The sequence below is a fragment of the Ascaphus truei genome, chromosome 3 (genome assembly GCF_040206685.1).
Source record: "Ascaphus truei isolate aAscTru1 chromosome 3, aAscTru1.hap1, whole genome shotgun sequence".
NCBI lineage: Eukaryota > Metazoa > Chordata > Amphibia > Anura > Ascaphidae > Ascaphus > Ascaphus truei.
In genome coordinates, this window is record NC_134485.1 from 372,827,590 (window position 1) to 372,852,824 (window position 25,235).

A 25,235-nucleotide genomic window follows, 5' to 3' on the forward strand; every position below is an offset into this window, starting at 1 on the left:
CATCTGGCTATATACTGTGCCAGTGAATAGTGTGGAATATAACTTGACGGCATTATACACTGACACGGGGTATCACCTGACACAGAGTACAAGTGGGGAGGGGGGGGAGAGGGAGTGACATGAAGGGGGGATGTGGGGGACGGGAGCACAAGGGTTTGACAGGTGGGACAAGGGGGGCAGTGCAGTCATTGTCCCTACCTTGCTCTTCAGTCTCCACAGCCAGCTCCATGCGGAGCTCTCAGCGGATGATGTATATTCACTGTATCCTGTGCTGCTTGGGAGCCCACCAGGGGTTGCTGGTCCATAGGCGCTCAGGAGAGAAGCTGTTTAGGGTGCTTTCTGGCTTCTCTTTTATGTCTCTATGGCCACCCCTGAGCTAGACTAAAAGGGCAGTAAATCATTGTTACACCCGTGTGTATGTGTGTTGTTCGATGTGTTTAACACCTTGGTAGCCATAGTGGTTATGAAGGCATTGCTTTACTAGCCTCCCTGGGATGCAAGAGGTGGGGTTAGGTAATCTAGTGTTATGTATAGATCAACTCCTTTGTAGCACTGTGGTCAGCTAGAAATGGATTGTCCATGAATAGCTGACTGAACAGAATAAACATTTCCAGACGTAAAACATTTACTACAAATCCTGCAACATAATACAAAACATTGTACACAGTTGGGAGAAACTGAATCTCAATAAAATGGTGGCTTTTGGCGATTTAACACTGACTTTTTTTGCAACTTTTCTGAAAAAAGCAAAAGCTAAAAATTCCCCAAAATGTAAGCATGTGCTCGAAGGTTTGGCCCATCACCAGTGATGATTTGAAGTACTTATTTTCAGCATTAGCCTGCTGAATACCACAGCTTATACAGCCAAGTCTGAGAAAAAGACAAAGCAAAAAAACTATAGTTATCCAGATAAAAATAGTCTATCATTACGGGATTAAATAAACACTATAATGTTATGGTGGGTAAAAAAAGGACCATATTACCATACACCACAGAAAGCAGCATTTCATTGAAAAAAATTCTGTGTGGTTTTTTGTTGTTTTTTTTAAACAAAACAGTTGTGTAGTATTAGACTTTTTATTTTTTTTATGTATTTTTCGGCACTATGCCTTTTGTAATAATTTTTTATGTATTAAGTTTCCGTGGGCTGCTATACAGTAGCAACCATTTAGGAAGCAACACCACTAAGGCTGCGCTTATAGTGCCGGTCACGTTAAAAAACAAATGCATTGTCGCTGTCGTCGGCGCTTATATTGCACGCGACAGCGCAACAGTGGTACCAAAAATCTGGTAGTCACTGATATTTGATTTTTGGAGAGACAGTCGCCACATGTGACTGCCTCTAAACCAATCACAGAGCGCCTATTGCACTCTGCCCTCCCCCTTGGTGACGTCACTTGTCTTGTCGGCAGCGACGTCTCTCAAACTTGAAATACAACTTTGGCGACGGCGACGGTCACGTCACCGTCACTATAAGCGCAGCCTTACTCTTTTGAAACAGGCAACCATATTGCGTGCCCTGGGAAGCAGGATCTTTACACCCATCAATCACGGTAGAACGGATTGATCACCAGCTTAGATAATTGCATTGCCATAAAAGGCAAGGAACTGCAGTATTTAAAAAAAATGTAAACAAAAATAGGTCAGGAGGAAATTCCCCACTATAGAACATACCGAAATACCCAACAGTGTTTGACAGCATTCACAGTCTTTTCTATATTAAAACAGTGTATTATTTTTAAACAGTGCAAAAGTTTACATCACTTTTAGCTTCATATCCCCTGAACAATACACCTCAAATACATTAGCCAGCTGCACACAGTGAAAAAGGAAGTGCAATGCCAATGGATTTAAGCAGACAGGAAGGAAATGAAGCTTGATTTACTTTCTGGTGAGAAACCCAACATTTGCTGGCTTTGTGGCACTCGTATGCACAACATAATACTATCTTCTGAACCCTATATTAAAACACTATTTATAGAAATGCCAAATAAAAAAAATGGTTTACATCAAGACCATATTGTTTAAGCTACTAAAAAAACTCACTCTGCTATCTAAGCTTCAAGGGCTGGGATCAATATTGTACAGCCTGAACTATTGAGATTATCACTATCATCTTCCCCCTGTGTCCCTGAGATTCTCTGACGTTCTGCACTATAGGGGTTTGATTACACCTACACAATCCCTCACTGAGCCAAATGATTTTCTGAAGTCACCAATTGCTGTAGACACTTATGCCAATTAAACCCGCAAATATTTTAAGAGCCCAGGGTTGTCATGACTGATTTTATGAAGATCATGATGCAGAGTGGATCTTGGGGGCAAGTGAATGAAATGTGTTTCATGTGAATAATGTCCACTTAATCGGACCAATCATTTTCATCCAACTCTGAATCATCCTCAGAATCGCTGTACTCAACAGCAATGCGCCTGGAAAGAATAGTTGCAACATCATTTCCAACAGGTTCACGCTTTGCTTCTTGTTCACGTTGCTCTTGCACTTTTTTCAACTGAATCCCTGTTCATATAGAAGAAATTATATTGTTAAAGCATAAAGTAAAACTTAACATTGGAAGGTGCCAAACAGTTTTTGGATAAAAATCTCTAAACAAAGGCTATAGCTAAAATATTTATATCTATTTTTCTGAAATGCAAACAATGTTTTGATCAGTCTTTAAAGAATACATTTGCCATTTCATGCAGTAAAATTTACCTAACAAAACAAAAGGGGTAAAAAGGTGTGTGTGGTTTGGCTTGGTAATGAATTTCAATGCACACTAAACTCTGATCATTCTAGACCAGGTGTGGGCAAAATACGGTCCACAGTCTCTCCCCACCGCAGTCCCTGGGGCCAGCCTGTGGTGCTGATCCTAAGCCGGCAGCAGCCCATCCATGTGGTCCTACGGGAACACATAAGCCAAGCCACACCGGAAGTGAAGCCCAACATCAGCAATCACCGACTGGGTGGGCTACCTCTGTTGTGTCGTCAGACAGAGGGGCACGCGTGGGGAGAAGCCGGAGTGGAGGGGCAAGCGTGGGGAGAAGCCGGAGTGGAGGGGCACGCGTGGGGAGAAGCCGGAGTGGAGGGGCACGCGTGGGGAGAAGCCGGAGTGGAGGGGCACGCGTGGGGAGAAGCCGGAGTGGAGGGGCACAATTTTTTTTAAAAAGACCAAGTTGGACAGTAATGTGTAAACTTACCTCACTCAGTAAACTGGTATTCAGGGGTTTATTAACAAACAGTGATGGCTATTAAGGATCGCTAGATAGGCACTTAAATTACCGCTTAAATTATTAAAGATTGCTAGCAGTGAACACCATTTTAGTGCACCCTGCGAGAGGCATGCTGAACACATGCAAATCTATCAGGGTATTTTGTACCTATTTTACCACATGGGGATCAATGAGAGATGAATTCATGAAATACGTGGGCACTTGATTAACTCGTTTCTTGCATGTGACAGCTGTAAAGTTAAAGGCCTGTACATTAAAGCACATGAGGAATTGATTGTTGAAGTCCTACATTTATTTAAAGTTTCAAAGTACCGGAGGGAAACATTTCAGAGAAAGAGAAATGCTAGAACAATAGGTCATGCTCTGAAGCTGGAGGGCGACAGGCGAAAGGGAAATGTGAGGAAGTAGTTATTAATGGAAAGGGTGGTGAATTCATGAAATAGTCTCCCAACACAGATTGTAGGGGCTAATACAGTAAGGGAATTCAAACAGGCTTATATAGACACAAGGCTGTTTAGTGTCTGTTTTACAACAGATCAGCAATGGACAGACTAGGTGGGCCATGTGGTAATCTGCTGTCCAACTCTGTTTCTAGGCTTTTCTTCTTAGCCTTAATAAATAAATGTAATTTCTCTGCAGCAATTTTCACTTACCCATTCGAATGGCAGAAAGAAGATCACTACGAGCGTCACTGCTTAGACCATGTGTAGTGTCTTGTCGTTTAGCATCTGACCCTTTGATGAAATGCATTAGAGAAGACGTGAGAGACGAGGCAGAAGCAGGAGGCCATGGAGCTGGAGGTGGAGGCCCAGGTGAAGCCGAAGCGATTAGCCCAGGAGGGGGTGGAGAAGCTCCATATGTAGGTCCAGATATTTGTCCTGCTTGGGATGGAGGTACAGGATGCTGAAGAGGACTAACAAAAGCAGTCTGAGCTGAAGGAATTACTGGTGGAGGCGGGAGAGGAGATCCTGTAGGGTAATGTTCCATCATCTGCGGAGGTAGCACCCTCCTTAAAGATAGAAAAATATGTAAAACTATTAGTAGGGCAGCTATTTGTAACTGCTGCAACACAACAACATGTACAACAGTCTAATTCCTACTAATTGATCAATACTTTATAAATATCAGTCTTATTGCAATATTACTCAACCAAATAACCAAAACAGTAGCATATGGGCCAGGTTGTATAAATCCAATGTAACTAAGGGAAAATGACAAAAACTGTGTTTTCCAATGTAATTGTGTATACACAATCTATTTCTACTAGATATCCTTTCAAAAATCAAAAAGGTTAAGTGGTATGAAAACCAAATACAGTAGTATTGCCAAACTATCCGCAATCAGGAGTCTATGGTCCAGTACTTCTTTTTCTAACCCTAATCCTAGTTTGTCATAAACCTGTAACTCTACAGCCGCGACCCTTTTATTCTAACACTTCACCGATATTGTCCGGTGACCTTTTCCGAATGCCACGCGCTTCGCCGCGTTCGTGCGGCTTTCGTGCCGTATGTATGTTGCAATTATGCCGGCGTCACCCGCGCCTGATATGTTTAATGAGAATGTTTCGGATTTAATTGGTTGCAATTCTTCGAGTATCCGCCAGGTGGCAGATATTCATGAATTGTAATGCGCATGCGCTTCAGTAATGTGTCGACTTGCAGGTGTTTAAAAAATACCACAGTGGTCCTTTGTGAATTGACCTTGGTACTGAAGAAGTTGTACAACATTGTATCTATTTAGGCGTTTCATATTAAAAACTACATGCAAAGTGTCTGGTGTTCTATTCCATTGTCCAGAGAGGTCCAGAGATGAGTACACCACTGCAGTCCGTGTTCCTAAAGCCCAACATAACGTACGCTTATTTAACATGGTCAGCAATTAGTTCAGCAGATAAGATGGCCACAGTTGGTCAAATTTATCAATATTTTATCGAAAATTATGACTTTTACAAATTTTCACCAGATGCTCTGGGGTGGAAGCATGCGATAAGGAAAAAATTATGTATCGATCCACGTTTTTTTCGTATTGCTCCTGCACCCGGAGTTACAGGAGGAGGGTATTGGTGTGTTGCCCCTGAATTTTCCAGTATTTGATCATGGAGAGTTCAAAAGGCGAAAGATCATGGTAAAACCAACTAAGAATCGTCAGTCACAGGTAAGCAATGCGCCAGCGCCAGTACCGGCTTCCAATAACGGTCCGACAGTCTGTGAAAACCTGCTGACCGGCAACCCTTGCTATCTGCAACCCTTGCTATCTGCCCCCGCCTGGTAAGCAGGATTTCACGTACAGATACCAGCAAGCTTGCATGTACCAAAGCGATTTCCAGCTTCATCAGCCGTCAACTACAGGTGTAGCAGGCCCACTGTCACCTGTCAACTACGTGTATAATCAAGACTACGGGACTGGCAGTGGCTCAGCGCCAACCGAATGGCAAAGTCTATGGTGGGTACAGCTGCCGTATGTAATTATTTTTTTATCATATCAATATCAATGCACAGTAAAGCGATTCTCCTGTAATCAATCGCTTTGCTTATGGTTAATTAGTCCTTGTAGTCACCATTCGCCAAAATGTAGTCCAGCAATATCATTGGCTACGCAGCGTCTCAGTATGCGTCTCATCACATCTAGGCACATGCGTGTACTGTATGTGAACAAGAGACGCCCCCCAAGAAAATAATTGTTGGGACTGACCGAGGGGACTGCAGGGACTGACTGTGGGAACTTCTTTAGGGGACTGACTAGTTTCAACTAAGCATTACAGTAATACTTTTATTTTTTTTCCTAAGAAAAGAAACTTTGTCATCGGGCTGAGAACGACAAATGGAGGGATTTCGATGGATAATATCACTTTTTGTAACGATGCTTGCACACTGCTGAATCTGAATCAGTGCCATTTTTATTGATTAGGATAGAATAACTGAGCTTTTTTACATACTTTTTTACATACTGTATAATAAACCCCAAAAATAAAAAGTATGCATTTATTCTGTACATGTATTACAGTGCAGTATGTGTGTTCTACTGTAATAATACAAATACAGATAATGCATTTTAATACGGTTTTGATGTACTGTAATGCACAGTAAGTAAAAAAAACATTAATGTGTACTGTACAGGCATACCCCGCTTTAAGGACACTCACTTTAAGTACACTCGCGAGTAAGTACATGTCGTCCAATAGGCAAACGGCAGCTCACGCATGCGCCTGTCAGCACGTCCTGAACAGCAATACCAGCTCCCTACCTGTATAGAAGCTGTGCGCAAGCGGGGAGACTATAGAGCCTGTTACACATGTGTTATTTACATCAGTTATGCACGTATATGACGATTGCCGTACAGACCATGCATCGATAAGTGGGAAAAAGGTAGTGCTTCACTTTAAGTACATTTTCGCTTTACATACATCCTTCGGTCCCATTGCATACGTTAATGTGGGGTATGCCTGTAATTAAAACATACAGGTATATTTTTAAAAAACAGCAATTTATTTTATTGGTGGGTGCAGTAAGTACAAATACATTGATGGTGTCCAATACAGTAAAAACATTGACAGTATGAATACAATCTACAACAATCAACATTATTTTTATTGGGAATACTGTAAGTAAAAAAACATTAATGGTGTACTGTAATTAAAAACATACAGGTATATTTAAAAAAACATATTAGAATACAATTTTAAACAATGAACAAGTCAGAAATGAATCAACATTTTAACAGACGACCAATCACGAAGCGAATTCGATCCCCAGCAGATTGTCTTGTATGCCGCAAAATGCCATTAATGGAGTCTCGCACGATTTTCATTAAAGGATCGGTAATTGAAAAATAGCGCCGCAATTCCTCCACAATAGTCTCTCAAATTTTCAGGAAGAGCCTTTTTCTCGCGATTCCCTTCATAGTTCACATTGTGGGCCCACCCTAAGTACAACGAGTATGGCACGTGGTGCTTGAAAATTAACAAGGCATGTCTCTGGGGTATACGAGCACTTGCAAACCTATACTTCTCCCTGAGTGGTTGGGGCAGCTCGCGCAGGATGATGTCGGGCACCGTCTCAATGCAAGCGTATGTGGGTTGGATTCTGGGAGCGAGTGTGCTTGTGGCGGCGAGCGAGGGTAGGTTGTCTGGGAGGATGCTTTCCTCCTGTCTTGGTCTCCTTGTCAGTGTTGCCTCCTGGCGTGGTCTTGACGGGGTTGTCATGACATCCTCGTCAACGACATACATGAACACATTTTTCTGATGGAGGGGGTGCGCTTGGCGTTGGAAGGTTGAAGGTCCCATTCATCCCATCCATGCCACACTCCTGCTCCGGCGTCCGAGATACAGGGGCATGAAATCCGAGCAAATTATGTATCCCCGCTATGTCAGGTCAGTCTCCATCCGTTGATCCATCTTCTCCATCCGTTGATCCATCTTCTCCATCCGTTGATCCATCTTCTCCATCCGTTGATCCATCTTCTCCATCCGTTGATCCATATTTAGCATGGTCTCTAAAAGAAGATCTATCTTTAGCAGCATAGAGTTCCCAGGGATATCGACACTTAACCCATTCCGCATGCGGTCTAACGAGCTGGATCTTGTGCATGGGGTGCTGTGGACATCTGGTGGATGGGTGCATAAGAGGATGAGATGGGGGTTCCCTGGAGATAAGCGGCAGCGTCGTCAAGGAGTGATGGAGGTGTCCTGTGGATTTCCGGGAGAGAAGCGGCAGCGGCGGAGAGGAGTGATGGAGGTGTCCTGTGGATTTCCGGGAGAGAAGCGGCAGCGGCGGAGAGGAGTGATGCAGAAGGTGATCATTTGTTTTGGTTTGAGTGTACATCACCGAATTTCTTCTTGACATAATAAGGCTTCTTTAAAGCCTTACCTGTAGCCTTTGGAGTCGTCAGAAGGTTTTCTTTATTAGCCTTAGCCTTTCGCTTTGGCCTTGGCTTGGAAACGGCTGCTGTCTTTCGCTTTTTCTGCATGACAGGCACGGCAAAGGCGAGTGGGTTCCTGCGTCCGTAGAATCGGGGTTGATCCATGGAAGCAGATGGCACAATGCAGTATCTGGACAAGGGCAAGTTCAGATACAGATCATCGAGTGGGAGGCTATGCAATGTGTGTCACCTTTTATGCATGGCGACGAGGTGCAGGTGTTAAAAGTGGGCGTATTCTAATGTGACTCATTAAAGTATAAATAAACCATCCATTTTGTGGATTCACTGCACATTGAATACACAGACTAAACATCGAATATACATTCTTGTGCTTGTATTTCTTTCTACACGCAGCGATGCCTGTTAAAAAGATTTCTAAGGATCTCAGCATGAGAATAAAGGAGATGTACACGAGGACAACCAATTGCGGATATTCAACGCTGGCTAAGTACTTCTGGCCTCGTTGTGCCGCAGCAACCGTGAGCTATCATGCCCATGGCAAGACCAAAAAAGTAAAGAGGACACCAACGGTAACTACCGCGTAAGTACTGTACCTATCTATTATTATCGCTGTATATTTATATAACTATTCTATACAGTATCTACCTATTTTTTATTGTTATCGCTGTATATTTATATAACTATTCTATACAGAATCTATTTTTATTGTTATCGCTGTATATTTATACAGTATAAATATTCTATTAAAGTAATATCTATATTTGGCCATACTGTAGGCCCGAGCATAAATGTACCTGTACTGGTGGCCTACTGTAACGTATTGTTGTTTTTCCTTTAAACTGTAGGGAGACAACTGTTCTGGTTGACAGAATAAGAGAAGAGAATGATGAGAAGAGTGCCTTAAGGATCAAAGACACTCTGCAGAAAAATCACAATCTAACCATATCAGAGACCATCATTAAGATGAGACGCAGAATTGGATGGAAATATGGACGTGTGAGGTTAGTACAGGAGGTGAAAAGTGTGGTTTAATAAACTGTACTGTACCTATAAAATTATTCCTTGTCATTACAGAGCGTACCCTATGATAAGGGACGTCAACAAGATAAAGAGAGTGGTCCAGGCACAGGCATGGATCGACACTGGCGAAACTTTTCAGGATTGCATCTTTACTGACGAGTAATGTATCTCTGGAGAGATTTGCCACCTTTGCATTCCACATAAAAGGACACGTATCTATGAAGCCGCGTCCAAAACACCCAGTGAAGATGCCTGTGTGGGGTGCCATCTCTAGGCGTGGACCAGGATGCATCGTCATCTTTGATGGTACAGTATAATAATGCACAAAGTCACATGCTGTAGCCTTAAGCACTGTACTGTACTACTGTAGTGTGCATTATTTTGAGCACTATTTTCTTGTTACAGGAATCATGAATAAAGTTTTTTTCCAAGAGCAAATAGTGCCTGAGATTGTGGAATACATCACGCGTGAATTCCCAGATAGTCACCGTTTCTACCAGGACAACGGTTGCTGCTGGCACAATGCGTCAACTGCGCATATTCTTGCCTGCGTTATCAACTGGGTGAAGACGCCAGCGGAGTAAGTACAGTAACCGTGTCTCATTTTTTCCCACTGTTTACTGTGAATCTCTTTAACTACTTCTCCTTTTTTCCCCCTCCAATGACAAATCGCCAGACTTCAATCCTATCGAAATGGTCTGGCGTCAGCTAAAGGACCATATCCGAAAAGTGGTGAAACCCTCAAAAAAGTTTGAGTTGGCGAATGGCACAATGAGTTTTTGGAACGATGTGCTCACCGTGGAATGCTGTAATAAATATATAGACCATATTGCGACTGTGTTGCCCATTGTGATAAAGCGTAATGGGCAAGCAACAGGAAGGTAGTATAGTACTGTACTGTAGTATGTTAAGTACAGGCACACCAAGTACAGCATGATACAGGTAAGTATGGCACAGATTGTTTTACAGTATACAGCATGCACTAATTTTTAATTTTGAGAGAGAGCTGGCTGCACTACCAATCTTGTTGCAAAGTATTTTACAGTACAATAGTTCCAGTATACAGTAGTTTGACAGTAGTCATACATTAGTCCAATATGGAGTAGTTTTATTGTACATAATGCAATTATATGCACTAATTTTTTCTTTCCTTTTCAGAGACAGCTGGCTGCACTACAAAAAGGACGGGTGGGGGGAGGGGGGTATCATGTGTAAATTGTGTGAACTGTGTGTATAGTGTATCTAGTCATGATTTACACAAACCCCCCCCTCTCTCTCAATGAACTACAGAATGCAATGTGGCCATGACGAAATAGAGTAAAAATTTGTATTACTGTTTTAATTATTATAAATGTGCATTATTCATGATTATTTGTATTTTTCATTCTTCCATGATTATGCACCGGCCCTCAAATTTCAACTGACAGAAGAACTACTGTACACTACTGTACGTGTACAAAGAAGATAAACACTGAAAATGATTATTTGTATTTTTTATTCCTGATAAAATAAAATAAATATTTCATTACATTCCCATTTTTTTCCTTTGAACTTTAAATTCACTGTGAATGTGTGGGGGGGATTCTTCAAGAAGGCTTACATTTTTATTCATTGGTTACATAATCAGATTAACATATTCAATTCGAGAAGGGTTTATCACAAGTGTGCATGCGTTACCGTAAACAAAGCCTCAAAGGGTTGGGGGGGTGTCATCATAATGGATTAGCATAAGGGATTAGCCAAGCATTTGAAAATGATTGTGAAGTTATACACGCATGCGCATTAATCATCAACTAGGTCCCTTCCCAAAGAGGATTACACGCAGGCGCAGAGATGTGACGCTCGGCTTTGGGCAATTAAAAGCACAAAGCCAAGTTTTTGAAAATGAATGGTTTTCGAGAGGTGTCGATAAGAAGTTGAAATCCTTGAGCCTTGTGTGTGTCTGCGGGGGGGAGGGGGGTAAAGCTGCATGAAGGATTAGCAGTACTGTACTTTAGTTCAAAGACATTTTTTCAACAGGTCATCATAATGTTTTGATCCCTAGACCCCCAAATCAATAAAAATTACATAAAGCATGTGAATGACCAGTGTAACATTAAAAATCTACAGTACCGATAGAATATCAGAACAAGAATTTTTATGCAGGTACACGTCTGGAAACGAAACAAAAAAAAAAAAGATTTTTCCCCCCCCAGACTTGAACTTCTACATGATTGTAAAGTTATACATGCATGCGCATTAATCATCAACTAGGTCCCTTCCCAAAGAGGATTACACACAGGCGCTGAAATGTGACACCAGGCTCTGTACGTTATACACGCAGGAATGTGATGACCGGTTCGGGATGATTGAAACCAGAAAGCCATCTGGCTGGAAGAGGTGTACTGAACTGTAGATAAGAAGTTGAAATAGTACTTTAGCCATGTGTGTGTGGGGGCGAGAGGGAGAGCGCTGAACGCGCCGAAATGTGATACTGTAACACGCCTATGTGTTTCAACAATGTTCAAATGAGACATACAGTACTGTACGGTACATGCATAATACTGTATAAAAAGAGTATGAAAACAAGTAAAAGTACTGATTACAAAATAATACAGTACTGTATAGAAATGTGATCATTTTATATTCGAAGACTTAACGCTATATTTTTGTAATACTGTATACTGTAAATCCTCCATTTTACAAATACTGCGCGCGCACACAGACATAATGCATTAGACTTATTAGACTTTTAAGACAACAGCTCGCGAACGCCCACCCGTGTTTTTAGACGGTATTGCAGTATAGCGGACAGCGTTAAAAATCCGAGCGCTAACATACCAGAAAGCGCTACGGAAAAACAGAAAATATACAGCATCTGGCCACGGTTAGCAGAGCGCCGCGGATCCGGCCGCATTAGGATAAAGGCGGCCGCAGCTGTATGGACAATGGAGACTTGCAAAAACCAAGTCAATTGAGTTTAACACACACACACTTTTTTTTTTTTGCTTGCCTGCATTCAGAAGATGCGATTGGAACTTGATGCGGCCCATCCATAGCTGATGGAGGGGGAGGAGGTGGTTGCTGAGGTCTATTTAAGGTAGCATGTCTAAGTGTCCCAGATGACGATCTGTAGTCATGTTCATGTACTTGGTTGCAGCCAATACGCTGTTGTGGATCTCCTGACCCGACATATGGAGGTGTCATGGGCTGCTGGTGAAGAGAGTGGTTTGGAGTTGCAGGAAAGGAATAATCTGTAACATCCGATACATGAGACCTTGTAGGGAGAGAAACAAAAGAGGTATACCTTATGGCTTTCCAACTACAAAGTGACATTTGACAGTTGCTTTCCTAAACGAAAAAATACCAGTGACAAAATTATTATTGGTAATTTAATGTACAAGAGTGTTAATAAGCAAGCTCTTAGAGAAACCATCACGTTAAAAGGCTTACATTCTAGATAGTTTGAATAGTAAGGTTATTTTAATAAGAACATTAAACAAATCATTACGATTTGAATGTTTTTTTTACTATCACATAGCCAATAGAGGTTTATCGATTCCTACAGTATGTGAGTAAAACCATCATTGTAATTAGTCAAATTCATGTTATAGTTGAAACAGTGTTTAAGTAGAGACATGCACATTTCTCACACCAGAGCCTGTCCTCTGCTCTCTAGTGTGAATGCTGTATTAAAAATATTAGTGTCAAACACATTATACACATGTGCAAAACTAAGATTAGACAAACAGCCAAACATAACATAAATCCACTTTTTTCTTATAAGTGAGAAAAAGTACGAAAAGGGTAAATCTTAGCAAAATCTATATAGTTCATCCATGAAGTTATGTGAATACATCCTGGGTTAAGCGATAGTCATGCAATCTCGACATGCTGGCAAAAAGTCTTCATGAACATAACAGCAACGACCCTGGGAACAGGACAGGCAGGCAGCAGTAGCAGCAAAAAGCCAGGGTTTTCAGTACAACAATAAAAATGACCAACCCTTTGGGCATTTTGTCTTCTTTCATGCTCCCTGCCTGTCGCAGTGAAGCTGGATCAATCTCAAATTCTATGCCAATGTTTTCTCCCACTCTTCTTTTCTTGATTTGAATGGGCTCTTAAATTTGTTTCTGTTAGATCTTGAGTTTCTCCCGCTGAAATAATATGTTAATGCACTGCACAGAAGCTGCAGATTTATACACGAAGCCAAGAATGCTCAAATTGGTTACTTCTATTGTTTTGGCATCACACTGACTTTTTTTAAAAGGTGAGCAACCTAAGAAGTGATATTAAAGATGATGATTTACAATTTTCTTAAAAAATAAAGAAGAAGAAGATATTTGGACCCGTGTAATGATCCCGCGCATCTTTAGATATTTAGCCAACCAATGCATATTCTCCTTAGAGATAATGACTTCACCAAATTTAAAAAAACACAAGGGTCGGCGTCATTTGTTTTGTGTCGTCCTCTCTCAGTGTATTAGTAAGATTTTCTTTGGTATTATGCCGCATTTTCAATAGCTATGACAATATATGCGAGTCTTAGGAAAAATAACAAAAAAGGTGTAATAAAAAAATAAATAAATAATTTCAGTTACATCTCTATTTCCTAGTTTGCATTTGATGCCATCGCAGCAATGCAAAGACAGGCTAGCAGCCATACAGCAAAACTTAACTCAAATTACAAAACATTGCAGAATAAAGGATAGGTTTTCTGAATTAAACTAAAGCTCCGAAATTACAAGCAACTGAAGTAAATTTCAGATGATCCACAAAACAAAGGCAGTTGCAATGTGCAATGTGATGGATAAAAATACAAAGATCACCAGGTCACTGGGACAAATTGAAGTTGCAAGATTTATCTATTTTTTTTTTAAATATAATTTTTATTGTTTTAATTCTTTATGAATCCATAAAAAAAAAAAAAAAATAGATGGAAGTTTAATATGAGCCCAAAAGGCCTTGATCAAACATACAGTTTACATCGATAAGTGTGCGGTGTAACTGCTCTTTTCTGTGCATCCCCAGAAACTGATTTCAGTTTCAGATAATTGTATTTAACAGGTTCTCAAACCAGTCACATTCCTGGCGCAGTCAGAGAACGCAATACATTATTCTGCCATGTCTTGTAATCTAGTTCCCACAGTAAACACCATAGAGCTTACACATTAAACTGCAATAATGCCGACCAGGGCACCACCACATTTAAATGAAAAACCCCTTATAGACCCTTGCCCTTTTTTGTGCATTTATGCCATCACAGGGGTAAATCAGCAATGCAAACGAGGAAGTACAAATCTGACTGAAATAAAAGGATACTCTGTAGTATTCTTAAAAAATGTAAACTGTCTAAATGTCAATTATTAAAATTTAACATATCAAACTTTTTAAATTCCCAATGGCCCAAAATACATGATCTATTCGAAAAGAACAGCATTAACCTCTAAATTGAAGTCTTATAGCTTCATGTATGCTTACTGTCAAAATTATTTAATTTAAGAACACCATTTATTTCCTGTTAACGTCTGATCATTTGTATCACATCAGCATCATTAAAACACCACTCTGAATATTTTAATACACTATACATAATACCAATAATGGGTATTATTGAAACTATTAATTTACTGAAGCCACTCTTTACTTACACATTAGGGATAAAATGAGAACGTAGGTATATAGTTAATAAGTTTTTATTGTATGGGTCTTTAGATAGATAAGGCAGTGGTTTTTAACCTTTGTAAATACTGCAAAATGCTTTCAAAAGATATTCTGAATACACAGCCTGACACCTGTATCTCTCTACTTATGTCTATGTTAGGACATAGACAGAGGATGAGACACGCACTCAATATCAATGGTAATAGAGGTGGGGTACTTAGCTGCCTGTGCGCTGGTCCTGGGGAGCTCCTGTAGTCCCAAATGTTCCAGTACAAAGAAGAAGAAGCAGGCACACGGTCTTACTCAAAAGGAGGTTTAATATGCCATAAAGTCCCACGTTTCGGCAGTCAAATACTGCCTTTCACCTTGAGAAAGGCAGTATTTGACTGCCGAAACGTGGGACTTTATGGCACATTACTGTAAACCTCCTTTTGAGTAAGACCGTGTGCCTGCTTCTTCTTCTTTATGTTAGGACATAGACATTTTAAATACAATTTAAGTACATTACAACGGGTGATGCAAGATCATTCCTCAATGGGTATCAACAGGCTACGTTTTCAAGATTAAATCAATGCAAAATTAACCATTAACTAAACCTAGAAGTACTAACAATTTTTTTTAGGGGGAATCCTAAATAAGGACCAGGTCCCTGGAACTTTACACGAGCACAGGCCTATTTACATGTACTGTATATTTGCCCCACAGTATAACTCATAGCATTCTCTTTTTCAAGGTGCAGCTGTACATTTCTGTTCTGTATACACTGGAGTTCAACTTCTATGAAACCATGAACATCCACTGAATCCTTCATTGCACATTGTAACTTTGCAGAACACTGCAGAAGTTGGTTAAACAAAAACAGGAAAATTGTGACGATATCTGTAGTATAAAATTCATGCTCAGAGATTGCAATTTGTAGAATTTATTCATGAACATGAATCTTTCCAACAAAAATACTCCATTAAAATAAAAATTGGTGGTGCAATATTGAGTTTAATCAACATCAACTTGCCAATGTGTGGTTTTCAAGGCAGCAAATGTGAATACAAAAATCCTGCTGAACAGATTTCACATGGCAGGCAGCTTTATTGTTCACAGACCTAGTATCAGGGGATAGTGATCCTTCAGAAGATGCTCCTTGGTATATATTTGGAGACAATCGGTTGTCAGGTCTAAGCTCTTTATCATATGCCATCATGTTCCATTCTTGTCGTCTGTTCCTGGCTTTTCTAACTTTTTTCACCTCCCGTGCAGTTCCATCTACACGCTTTTGCTCCTGACATGCAAAGAAGAGAGAGAAACAAAGCAATAAACATGGAGAGAAAAACAAAAGATAAAATGCTTTAAGCGAAAAAGAAAGAGGAGATTAACAGGAAAGGGTGACAATTATGGAAAGCACAGATACCATTCAGCACAAAGAGTGAAAATGATATAGTTGTTTTTGGCAATGTCCATTTCACAATCTATGGTATTTGCCACTAAATTTATAAATGTGGGTCAAAAATCTTCTGAGTACTGCCGTGGCAAGCACTATTGTGTGTAATATGTGCATATACTTTGTGTGAATAGATAGTTTACAGAAATTCCACATGCAAGAAAACCAGAACAGATTTTACATCTGTGTTTTCCCCTCCCAAAAACATGTAGCATCTATGGATTTTACAATAAAAGTATTTATTCAAAATAAAGTGCAATTTTCCCCCCTAAAAACATCCAATTATTGTATGTGTATGTATGCATGCTATTTTTTTTTTAATATGGTATAAGTGTGTACGGTATGTTTTTATATGCCTACCTAAAAAGTGAATAAAACCAGGAAGCCGAAAAACTGGCCCCCTGTACAGCATCAGTCGTCTCAGCTGTTTAACTACAGAATGTACGCGTATATGCATAACATGTCTGCGTGTATATACCCTATTTCCTAGATTCTAAGACGCACCCTTGATTTAATAAAAAAAATAGGGGGGGGGGGGGAAACAAAAACTATATTAAATGTGCAGAATTTTTTTCTGGGAGAGAGAGGAGTGAGAAGAGAAAAGAGGGAAGAGAAAAGGAGAAAAGAAGGGGGAGAGAGGGATAGGAGGGAAGAAGGGGGAGAGAGGGATAGGAGGGAAGAAGGGGGAGAGAGGGATAGGAGGGAAGAAGGGGGAGAGAGGGATAGGAGGGAAGGGGGGATAGAGGGATAGGAGGGAAGGGGGGAGAGAGGGATAGGAGGGAAGGGGGGAGAGAGGGATAGGAGGGAAGGGGGAGAGAGGGATAGGAGGGAAGGGGGGAAGGGGGGGAAGAGAGAGAATGGAAGGACAGACAGGCACACAGACACACTCACACAGATACACACACACACACACACACACACAGAGAGATAAACACACACACACACACACACACACACACACACACTTGACAGGGGGGCAATGTGAAGACAGACCCGGGCCGTCCGGCATCTCAACTCTTTGCACCTTATGGAGGAGGAGGGAGGGGGCGCTGTGATCTCTCTGCACGGAGGGAGGAGGGGGGCGTGATCGCAGCTATGCTGTAGACCCCGGACGGCATCTCCAGCATCTCTCTCTGCACGAGGGGGGAGGAGGGGGGGCCGTGATCGCAGACATGTTTGCTGCACACAGAAATCCGGCCGCATCTCCAGCAGCGCCCCCTGGCTGTTTTTTATTGTTGTTGGTTTTTTCAAGTACATCGATTGTAAGACGCAGTCCTATTTCAGCAACGTGAAAAAGGGAAAGAACCTGCGTCTTACAATCAGGAAATACGGTAGATCTAGATCATCTTAAACCCTGGATAATCTACTGCTGGATGCAACAACCCCCCCAATGATCTTCCAGGTACTGCAGTTGTAAGCCTCTCTACTCCATGTTGCTCCATTCAATTTTCATTCCCTAATCTTACTTTTGTTCATCCTCTTGGTATTTTGATATCCGGTGAAAACCAGGCCCATTTATGAATTACGATCCAGTATAAATTGTGTCAAATGTGAAGCATCATCTTTGTCCAACGATGGTCATTTCTTCTTGCGATATGTCCGGCCCACTAACATTTTAATTTCTTCATCCCAGTGATGTCACAGACTTGTGTTCTTTTTCCTGTATCTGAGTCAGGGGCCGCCTAGAGGGGGGGACAAAGGGCACTGGCGTCCCGGGGGCCCGTGAGTCAGGGGGGCCCGGCTGTCCGGGCCCCTTGCGTGGCCGGGCGCCAGTTAATTAAATTAAAAAAAAACGCTTTGCCTGGTCTCCCTATTGGCAGCGCCGGATGTCAGCAGCTGGGCTAAGCTTCCGGCGCGCCAGCATGAGAGGGAGGCCCGGCGCATGCGGAAGCAGCATGGTGGGGCTGGTGCCTGCAGCAACTGCTGTGACCAGCTGCCGGGCCCCCGCAGCATCGGAACCCCCTCCCCCTCCGCACCTGGCAACCCTCCCCCTCCGCACATGGCAACCCCCGCAGTAGTCGCCTCCTTCCACCCCCCCCCCCCCCCACAAAGCAGGAGCATGCAGGGATTGGGGGTCAGTGTGTCCCCGAGCAAAATACACGCAGAAGGGGCAGCAGAGAGACAGGGGGTGAGGTTCTTCCTGCGGCCGGCCCTGCTTGGGGGTAAGTACCCGCATGATCACAGTGCACTGCAGCCCATTCATCCCTTTGCACAGGGTGACTCGGAGCTGACAGTTGATGTGGAGCAGGGCTGGGTACTTTCAGGTGACAAGTGATGATACTTTGCGTGTTTAGTTTCCTGCCACTCGGGTTTAGTGCATTGGGATCTGGGGAGGGGCTCTGTTCATTAATCATTAGACATACTAGCAATCCATTGAGGGGTTAATGTTGATATACTTACTATTTGTTTTAACATTTTTTGTAAATGTCAAACTGTTACCTTTATTATATCCAACAAATGATAAAATAAAATATAATATTAAATAAGACAAACAGAAAGACCCCTCAGTGCATTTACATCTTTGTAAGTATGAGCAATGTATGCCTGCTCCTTCTAGCACTAACAAAGGGTTAATGGCAGTGAATTAACCCATTATCCTCCCCCCCACCCCCCCCCCCCCCCCCCACATGGCAACCCCCGCAGTATCGCCTCCTTCCACCCCCCCCCCCCCCCACAAAGCAGGAGCATGCAGGGATTGGGGGTCAGTGTGTCCCGAGCAAAATACACGCAGAAGGGGCAGCAGAGACAGGGGGTGAGGTTCTTCTGCGGCCGCCCTGCTTGGGGGTAAGTACCCGCATGATCACAGTGCACTGCAGCCCATTCTCCCTTTGCACAGGGTGACTCGGAGCTGACAGTTGATGTGGAGCAGGGCTGGGTACTTTCAGGTGACAAGTGATGATACTTTGCGTGTTTAGTTTCCTGCCACTCGGGTTTAGTGCATTGGATCTGGGGAGGGGCTCTGTTCATTAATCATTAGACATACTAGCAATCCATTGAGGGTTAATGTTGATATACTTACTATTTGTTTTAACATTTTTTGTAAATGTCAAACTGTTACCTTTATTATATCCAACAAATGATAAAATAAAATATAATATTAAATAAGAACAACAGAAAGACCCCTCAGTGCATTTACATCTTTGTAAGTATGAGCAATGTATGCCTGCTCCTTCTAGCACTAACAAAGGGTTAATGGCAGTGAATTAACCCATTATCCTCCCCCCCCACCCCCCCCCCCCCCCCCACAGCGCTACAAACAGTTTTGGGACTAGCACACACGGCCCTCCACAGCCTCATCCAGCCGGCTCCTCACTTCCCCCCCCCCCCCCCCCCCCCCCCACCGGCATCCACTGGACCCGGCTTGATCATCCACAAGGTAAGTCTTATTTTTTAAATATGTATTGGGGGAATTGTTATATGTATTGGGGGAATTGTTATATGTATTGAGGGGCTTGGGGGTATTTGTATATGTATTGGGGGCTTGGGGGTTTTAGTATATGTATTGGGGGCTTGGGGGTATTTGTATATGTATTGGGGGCTTGGGGTTATTTGTATATGTATTGGGAGGCTTGGGGGAATTTGCATATGTATTGGGAGGCTTGGGGGAATTTGCATATGTATTGGGGGGCGTGGGGTGTGTGGTGTGTGTGTGTGTAATATTCTTACCCCAATGCAAAAAACTTCCCACCCCCAAATACATTAAAAAAAATCTCTCCCCCCAAATGCATACAATAAACCCACCTACCCAATACATATATATAAAAAAATAATACATAACCCCCCCATACATATATATCTAACCGGGAATGTGTGTGAGAGATAGAGATTGATTGATTGATATATATATGCAAATACAACTGTATGCGGAAGAAACGCGTAGGGTTACGTGGCAATTGAAACTACGGTGGCTGACTAGTTCCTGACACCAGCGTGAAGACGTGTACTGAGAGATTTCCGGGTCCCGGTGTTCCACAGGAGAGGTGATTGGCGGCCGCACACTGCAAACAAACCGCTCGTTCAATAAAGAACTTTTCTCCTGGAGATAGCGGCTTTTGCAGACATGAGATTGGGAACCATTGTGGTAACCTACACACCGTGGAGTCTTCAGTTGGTGCATGGGCTGGTCCCATAACATGCCTTATTTTATCGGACAAATTGTAAGTGTGCATTTGTCTTGTCCATGACTTATTAAATTTGTTCATCTGATTTTAACACAAGGATCGGGCGATTCTCTTTTTTCCCAATATATATATATATATATATATATATATATAATATATATATATATATATATATATATATATATATATATATATATACATACATACATTACATACACACACACACACACACACACACACACACACACACACACACACACACACACACACACACACACACACACACACACACACACACACACACACACACACACAACACACACACACACAAATACACTCATCTGCATGTCTTAGGCAGGTCTGCAACCCCGCCTTTCCCCATCATCACCCAGCATACAGCACTTCCACTGCAGCAAGGGATTCTGGGAAATGACATGCAAATGAGCACACAGACCCATCAAGGTCGAAACAGCTGTCTGTGGGTGTTTTTCTGGGTATGCACCTTAACCCTGGCTGTGCTCAAAGCTGTGACCATGCAGCAAGCTTAAGCCTATAGGGAACCATGTTAAAAATGGTTTTTGAGGCAAAAAGTGACAGTGTGCTCATTTGCATGTCATTTCCCAGAATCCCTTGCTGCAGTGGAAGTGCTGTATATATAGCGGAAATTTTGTTGGCTGACTAACGTCTATACAAGGGCCGCGCGCACAGCAGGGAGAGGGGAGCCGACAGACAGCGGCGAAGATGAGGAAAATCATCTTTTCGCACCACTGCCCTGCGCTCAAATGTTTGTGCGCGCGGCGTGCGTGCGTATGCGTGTCAATGATTGCAGAACTAAAAAAAAAAAAACATTAAACTTTTTTTTCTTTAAAAAAAAAAAAATTCTTATTTAGGGACTTCCGGTCGCTCACACATACACATTACCTGCAGCTCCCGGCTTCTATAGACAGGAAAAGCATGCGGCACGTGCATTCTCATAGGCACGCGCGGCCGCACGCTGTATATAACAGCCCATAGATATATATGTATGGGGGGGTTATGTATTGTTTTTTTTATATGTATTGGGTAGGTGGGTTTATTGTATGCATTTGGGGGGGGGCGAGGGGAGGGGTGGGTTTAAAGTAATTGGGGGTAGGAATTTTTTTTTGGTATATACAGTATCTTGTGGGGGGAATTATGCGGGTGGGGAGGGTAATGAGTGAGCGTGGGGTAATTGACGGAGGAAGAGGAGAGAGGGGGTGAGTGAGGAAAAGAGGGGAGTAAGAGTGAAAGGCAGGAGAGAGAAATACATGCGAGGCGGGAGGGTGAGGTGAGACGGAAGGGAGAGAAATACATGGGAAGGGGGGGGGGGAGAAAGGGGGCTTGTGAGGTGTGAAATGGGGGGCGGCGGGGGCAATACCGCCGACACAGGGGGGAGGGGGGGGCCTGCTTAAAATGTTTGTCCCGGGTCCCACGTTTTCTGTTGGCGGCCCTGATCTGAGTAATACCCACTATACATTTCTGCATACTGTGCGTTATCTGAAGCCTCTAAATTATCGCTTTTAGGGTCATGTGTGTGTGTGTGAACGTGCGTGCGTGAGTGAGTGTGAGTGAATGTGTGTATGTGTGAGAGTGTAAATGTGTGCAAGTATGTGAATGTAATTATGTGAATGTAATTATGTGAATGTAAGTATGTAAGTATGTAAGTATGTATGTATGTAGGGTTGCCAGGTGGCTTGTCCAAAAAAATACTGGACACAATGATAAAAGATGCAACCCCACCCCCCAAAAAAATATAAAAACATCACCCCATGCATCCCCCCGAATACATATAAAACACACCCCCACGCTCCCCGAATACATATAAAAAGTGCCCCCACTACATCTAAAATATACCCCCACCACCCATATACATATAATAATACCCACCACTACCCCAATACATATAATATATACCCCCACCACCCCAATACATATAAAATATACCCCCACCTCCTCAATACATATAAATATACCCCCACCTCCTCAATACATATAAAATATACCCCCACCTCCCCCAATACATATAAAATATACCCCCACCTCCCCAATACATATAAAATATACCCCCCACCTCCCCCAATACATATAAATATACCCCCACCTCCCCAATACAATGTAAATATACCCCCCTCCTCCTCAATACATACAATATACCCCCTCCTCCCCAATAATAAAATATACCCCCACCTCCCCAATACATATAAATATATCCCCACCTCCCCAATACATGTAAATATACCCCCACCTCCCCAATACATATAAAATATACCCCCCACCTACCCAATACATATAAAATATACCCCCACCTCCCCAATACATATAAATATACCCCCCACCTCCCCAATACATGTAAATATACCCCCTCCTCCCCAATACATACAATATACCCCCTCCTCCCCAATACATGTAAATATACCCCCACCTCCCCAATACATACAATATACCCCCCTCCTCCCCAATACATACAATATACCCCCCACCTCCCCAATACATGTAAATATACCCCCTCCTCCCCAATACATACAATATACCCCCCACCTCCCCAATACATGTAAATATACCCCCTCCTCCCCAATACATACAATATACCCCCCACCTCCCCAATACATGTAAATATACCCCCTCCTCCCCAATACATACAATATACCCCCCACCTCCCCAATACATATAATATATACCCCCCCACCACCCCAATACATATAAAATATACCCCCACCTCCTCAATACATATAAAATATACCCCCACCTCCCCAATACATATAAAATATACCCCCACCTCCCCCAATACATATAAAATATACCCCCACCTACCCAATACATATAAAATATACCCCCACCTCCCCAATACATATAAATATACCCCCCACCTCCCCAATACATGTAAATATACCCCCTCCTCCCCAATACATACAATATACCCCCTCCTCCCCAATACATACAATATACCCCCCACCTCCCCAATACATGTAAATATACCCCCTCCTCCCCAATACATACAATATACCCCCCACCTCCCCAATACATATAATATATACCCCCACCACCCCAATACATATAAAATATACCCCCACCTCCTCAATACATATAAAATATACCCCCACCTCCCCCAATACATATAAAATATACCCCCACCTCCCCAATACATATAAAATATACCCCCCACCTCCCCCAATACATACAATATACCCCCCCCACCTCCCAATACATGTAAATATACCCCCTCCTCCCCAATACATACAATATACCCCCTCCTCCCCAATACATACAATATACCCCCCACCTCCCCAATACATGTAAATATACCCCCTCCTCCCCAATACATACAATATACCCCGCACCTCCCCAATACATACAATAACCCCCCCCCCCCCCCCTCTCCCCAATACATACAATATACCCTCCACATTGTACCTTTCATTATTTCCTGCAGCTGCAGGACACAGACAGCACCGGAACATGTCTCTGGGCCGCCGAGGTTTGGGCTCCGCCCCCGCTGTCCTCTGGTTGGCTGTCCTCTCCTCCAATCAGGGACATCACACCAGTCCTGCTTGCTCTGCCCGGCCACCGTCCCGACCCGCCCTCCCTCCCTCCCTCTCGGCACCAGCCCCCGCGTTTGCCGCTGCCGCCCTCGCGCTGCCGCTGCCGCCGTAATAATGGTAATACCGGACATATGGGTGTCCGGTATTATCTCCAATGTTATACCGGACAGGCATCGGAATTACCGGCCTGTCCGGGTGAAAAACGGACACCTGGCAACCCGTGTATGTATACTGTACATACACACAAAAATATCATGAGGTCATTAATGGCTGTTACAAGTGTCTACTCTGTCAATATTGTTGTGTAATAAAACGTTGTGCCTTTCAATTTCCAACGTCCAGGCACCACGCTACCATCATCAGGGATACATTACAAATTAATTCCTTCCAATATAATTTAGCTCAAATATACAGTACAAGCGTGCCATTAGTTATTTGTTGCATTTCTGTAGAGCCAATACTTTCCACTGTCATAAATAAAAATGATAAATAAAAAAAAAATTAAAAATGGATCTATATCTTTCTTTAGTGAAAAAGAACCCAGTACATATTTCATGCAGCCTTATGGCAGTACCTTTTTTTTCTTACGTTTTTTTTTTTTTTTTTTAACATTTACAGGCACCACTTACCGGTTTAGGCAAGGCCCATTTATGAATTAGGATCCAGTATAAATTGTATCAAATGTCAAGTGTCACTGGCCCCATTTCGAAAATATATTTTTTTTTTTAAAAAGGGGGGTGTATGTACAGTAACAAACATCTATATAGACCAATTTCTCTCTTCTCCAGACAAAGAATGCTCCCTAAACAACACTGGCAAGCTTGTAAAAGCTGTATTGGGTCTGTATTCTACAGAACACCTTACTGGAAAAGCATGTACAGTATTGTGTTCCTAAAACAAGGAAGGGAAATAAACTGAAAGAATCAATTCCATAAACCCGAACTTTTCTACCTGCAACAGGGGTTATGGTTGGGAAACAATGATTAAGCAGAGAGTATATGTAGGGTTACAGTGGAGAGAAGTGTATGTGGATGAAGAACATAGAGAGCGTGCATAATGAAAGCAAATTCTTCAGCTATACTGTGGAACCAATTCACATAGTATTAAATAATACAATACCATTAAGAATGTACTTATTAAAAATATATTCTTTGTATACATGCATTACCTTCTGTCTTCTTTTCTCTTTCCTCTTATCTTCTGTATCCTGCAGCATTTTCTCTTTCCATAGGTTAAAAAAGTAGGAAGGATCTGTATAAAACTTTAAGCCATCCTTTTTGTCATCTCTGCAAACAGAACATACACAAAATGACCTCTGTTGAAATATCAGTCCTTGCTGTGAAGTTACTT

At 42.3% G+C, this 25,235-nt stretch overlaps 1 protein-coding gene across 1 annotated transcript in view; it reads right to left on the reverse strand.

The window, feature by feature from the left end:
• Positions 1 to 2,272: 2,272 nt before the first annotated feature.
• Positions 2,273 to 25,235, reverse strand: part of WASF3 (WASP family member 3) — a 57,376-nt gene continuing 34,413 nt past the window's right edge. The window contains exons 5-9 of the mRNA XM_075593192.1: positions 25,054 to 25,232; positions 15,873 to 16,048; positions 12,122 to 12,385; positions 3,885 to 4,240; positions 2,273 to 2,518 (exon numbers count right to left, since the gene is read on the reverse strand). Coding sequence (XP_075449307.1) covers positions 2,361 to 2,518; positions 3,885 to 4,240; positions 12,122 to 12,385; positions 15,873 to 16,048; positions 25,054 to 25,232 — 1,133 coding nt within the window. The 3' untranslated portion in view covers positions 2,273 to 2,360. The remainder of the gene's footprint in view (positions 2,519 to 3,884; positions 4,241 to 12,121; positions 12,386 to 15,872; positions 16,049 to 25,053; positions 25,233 to 25,235) is intronic.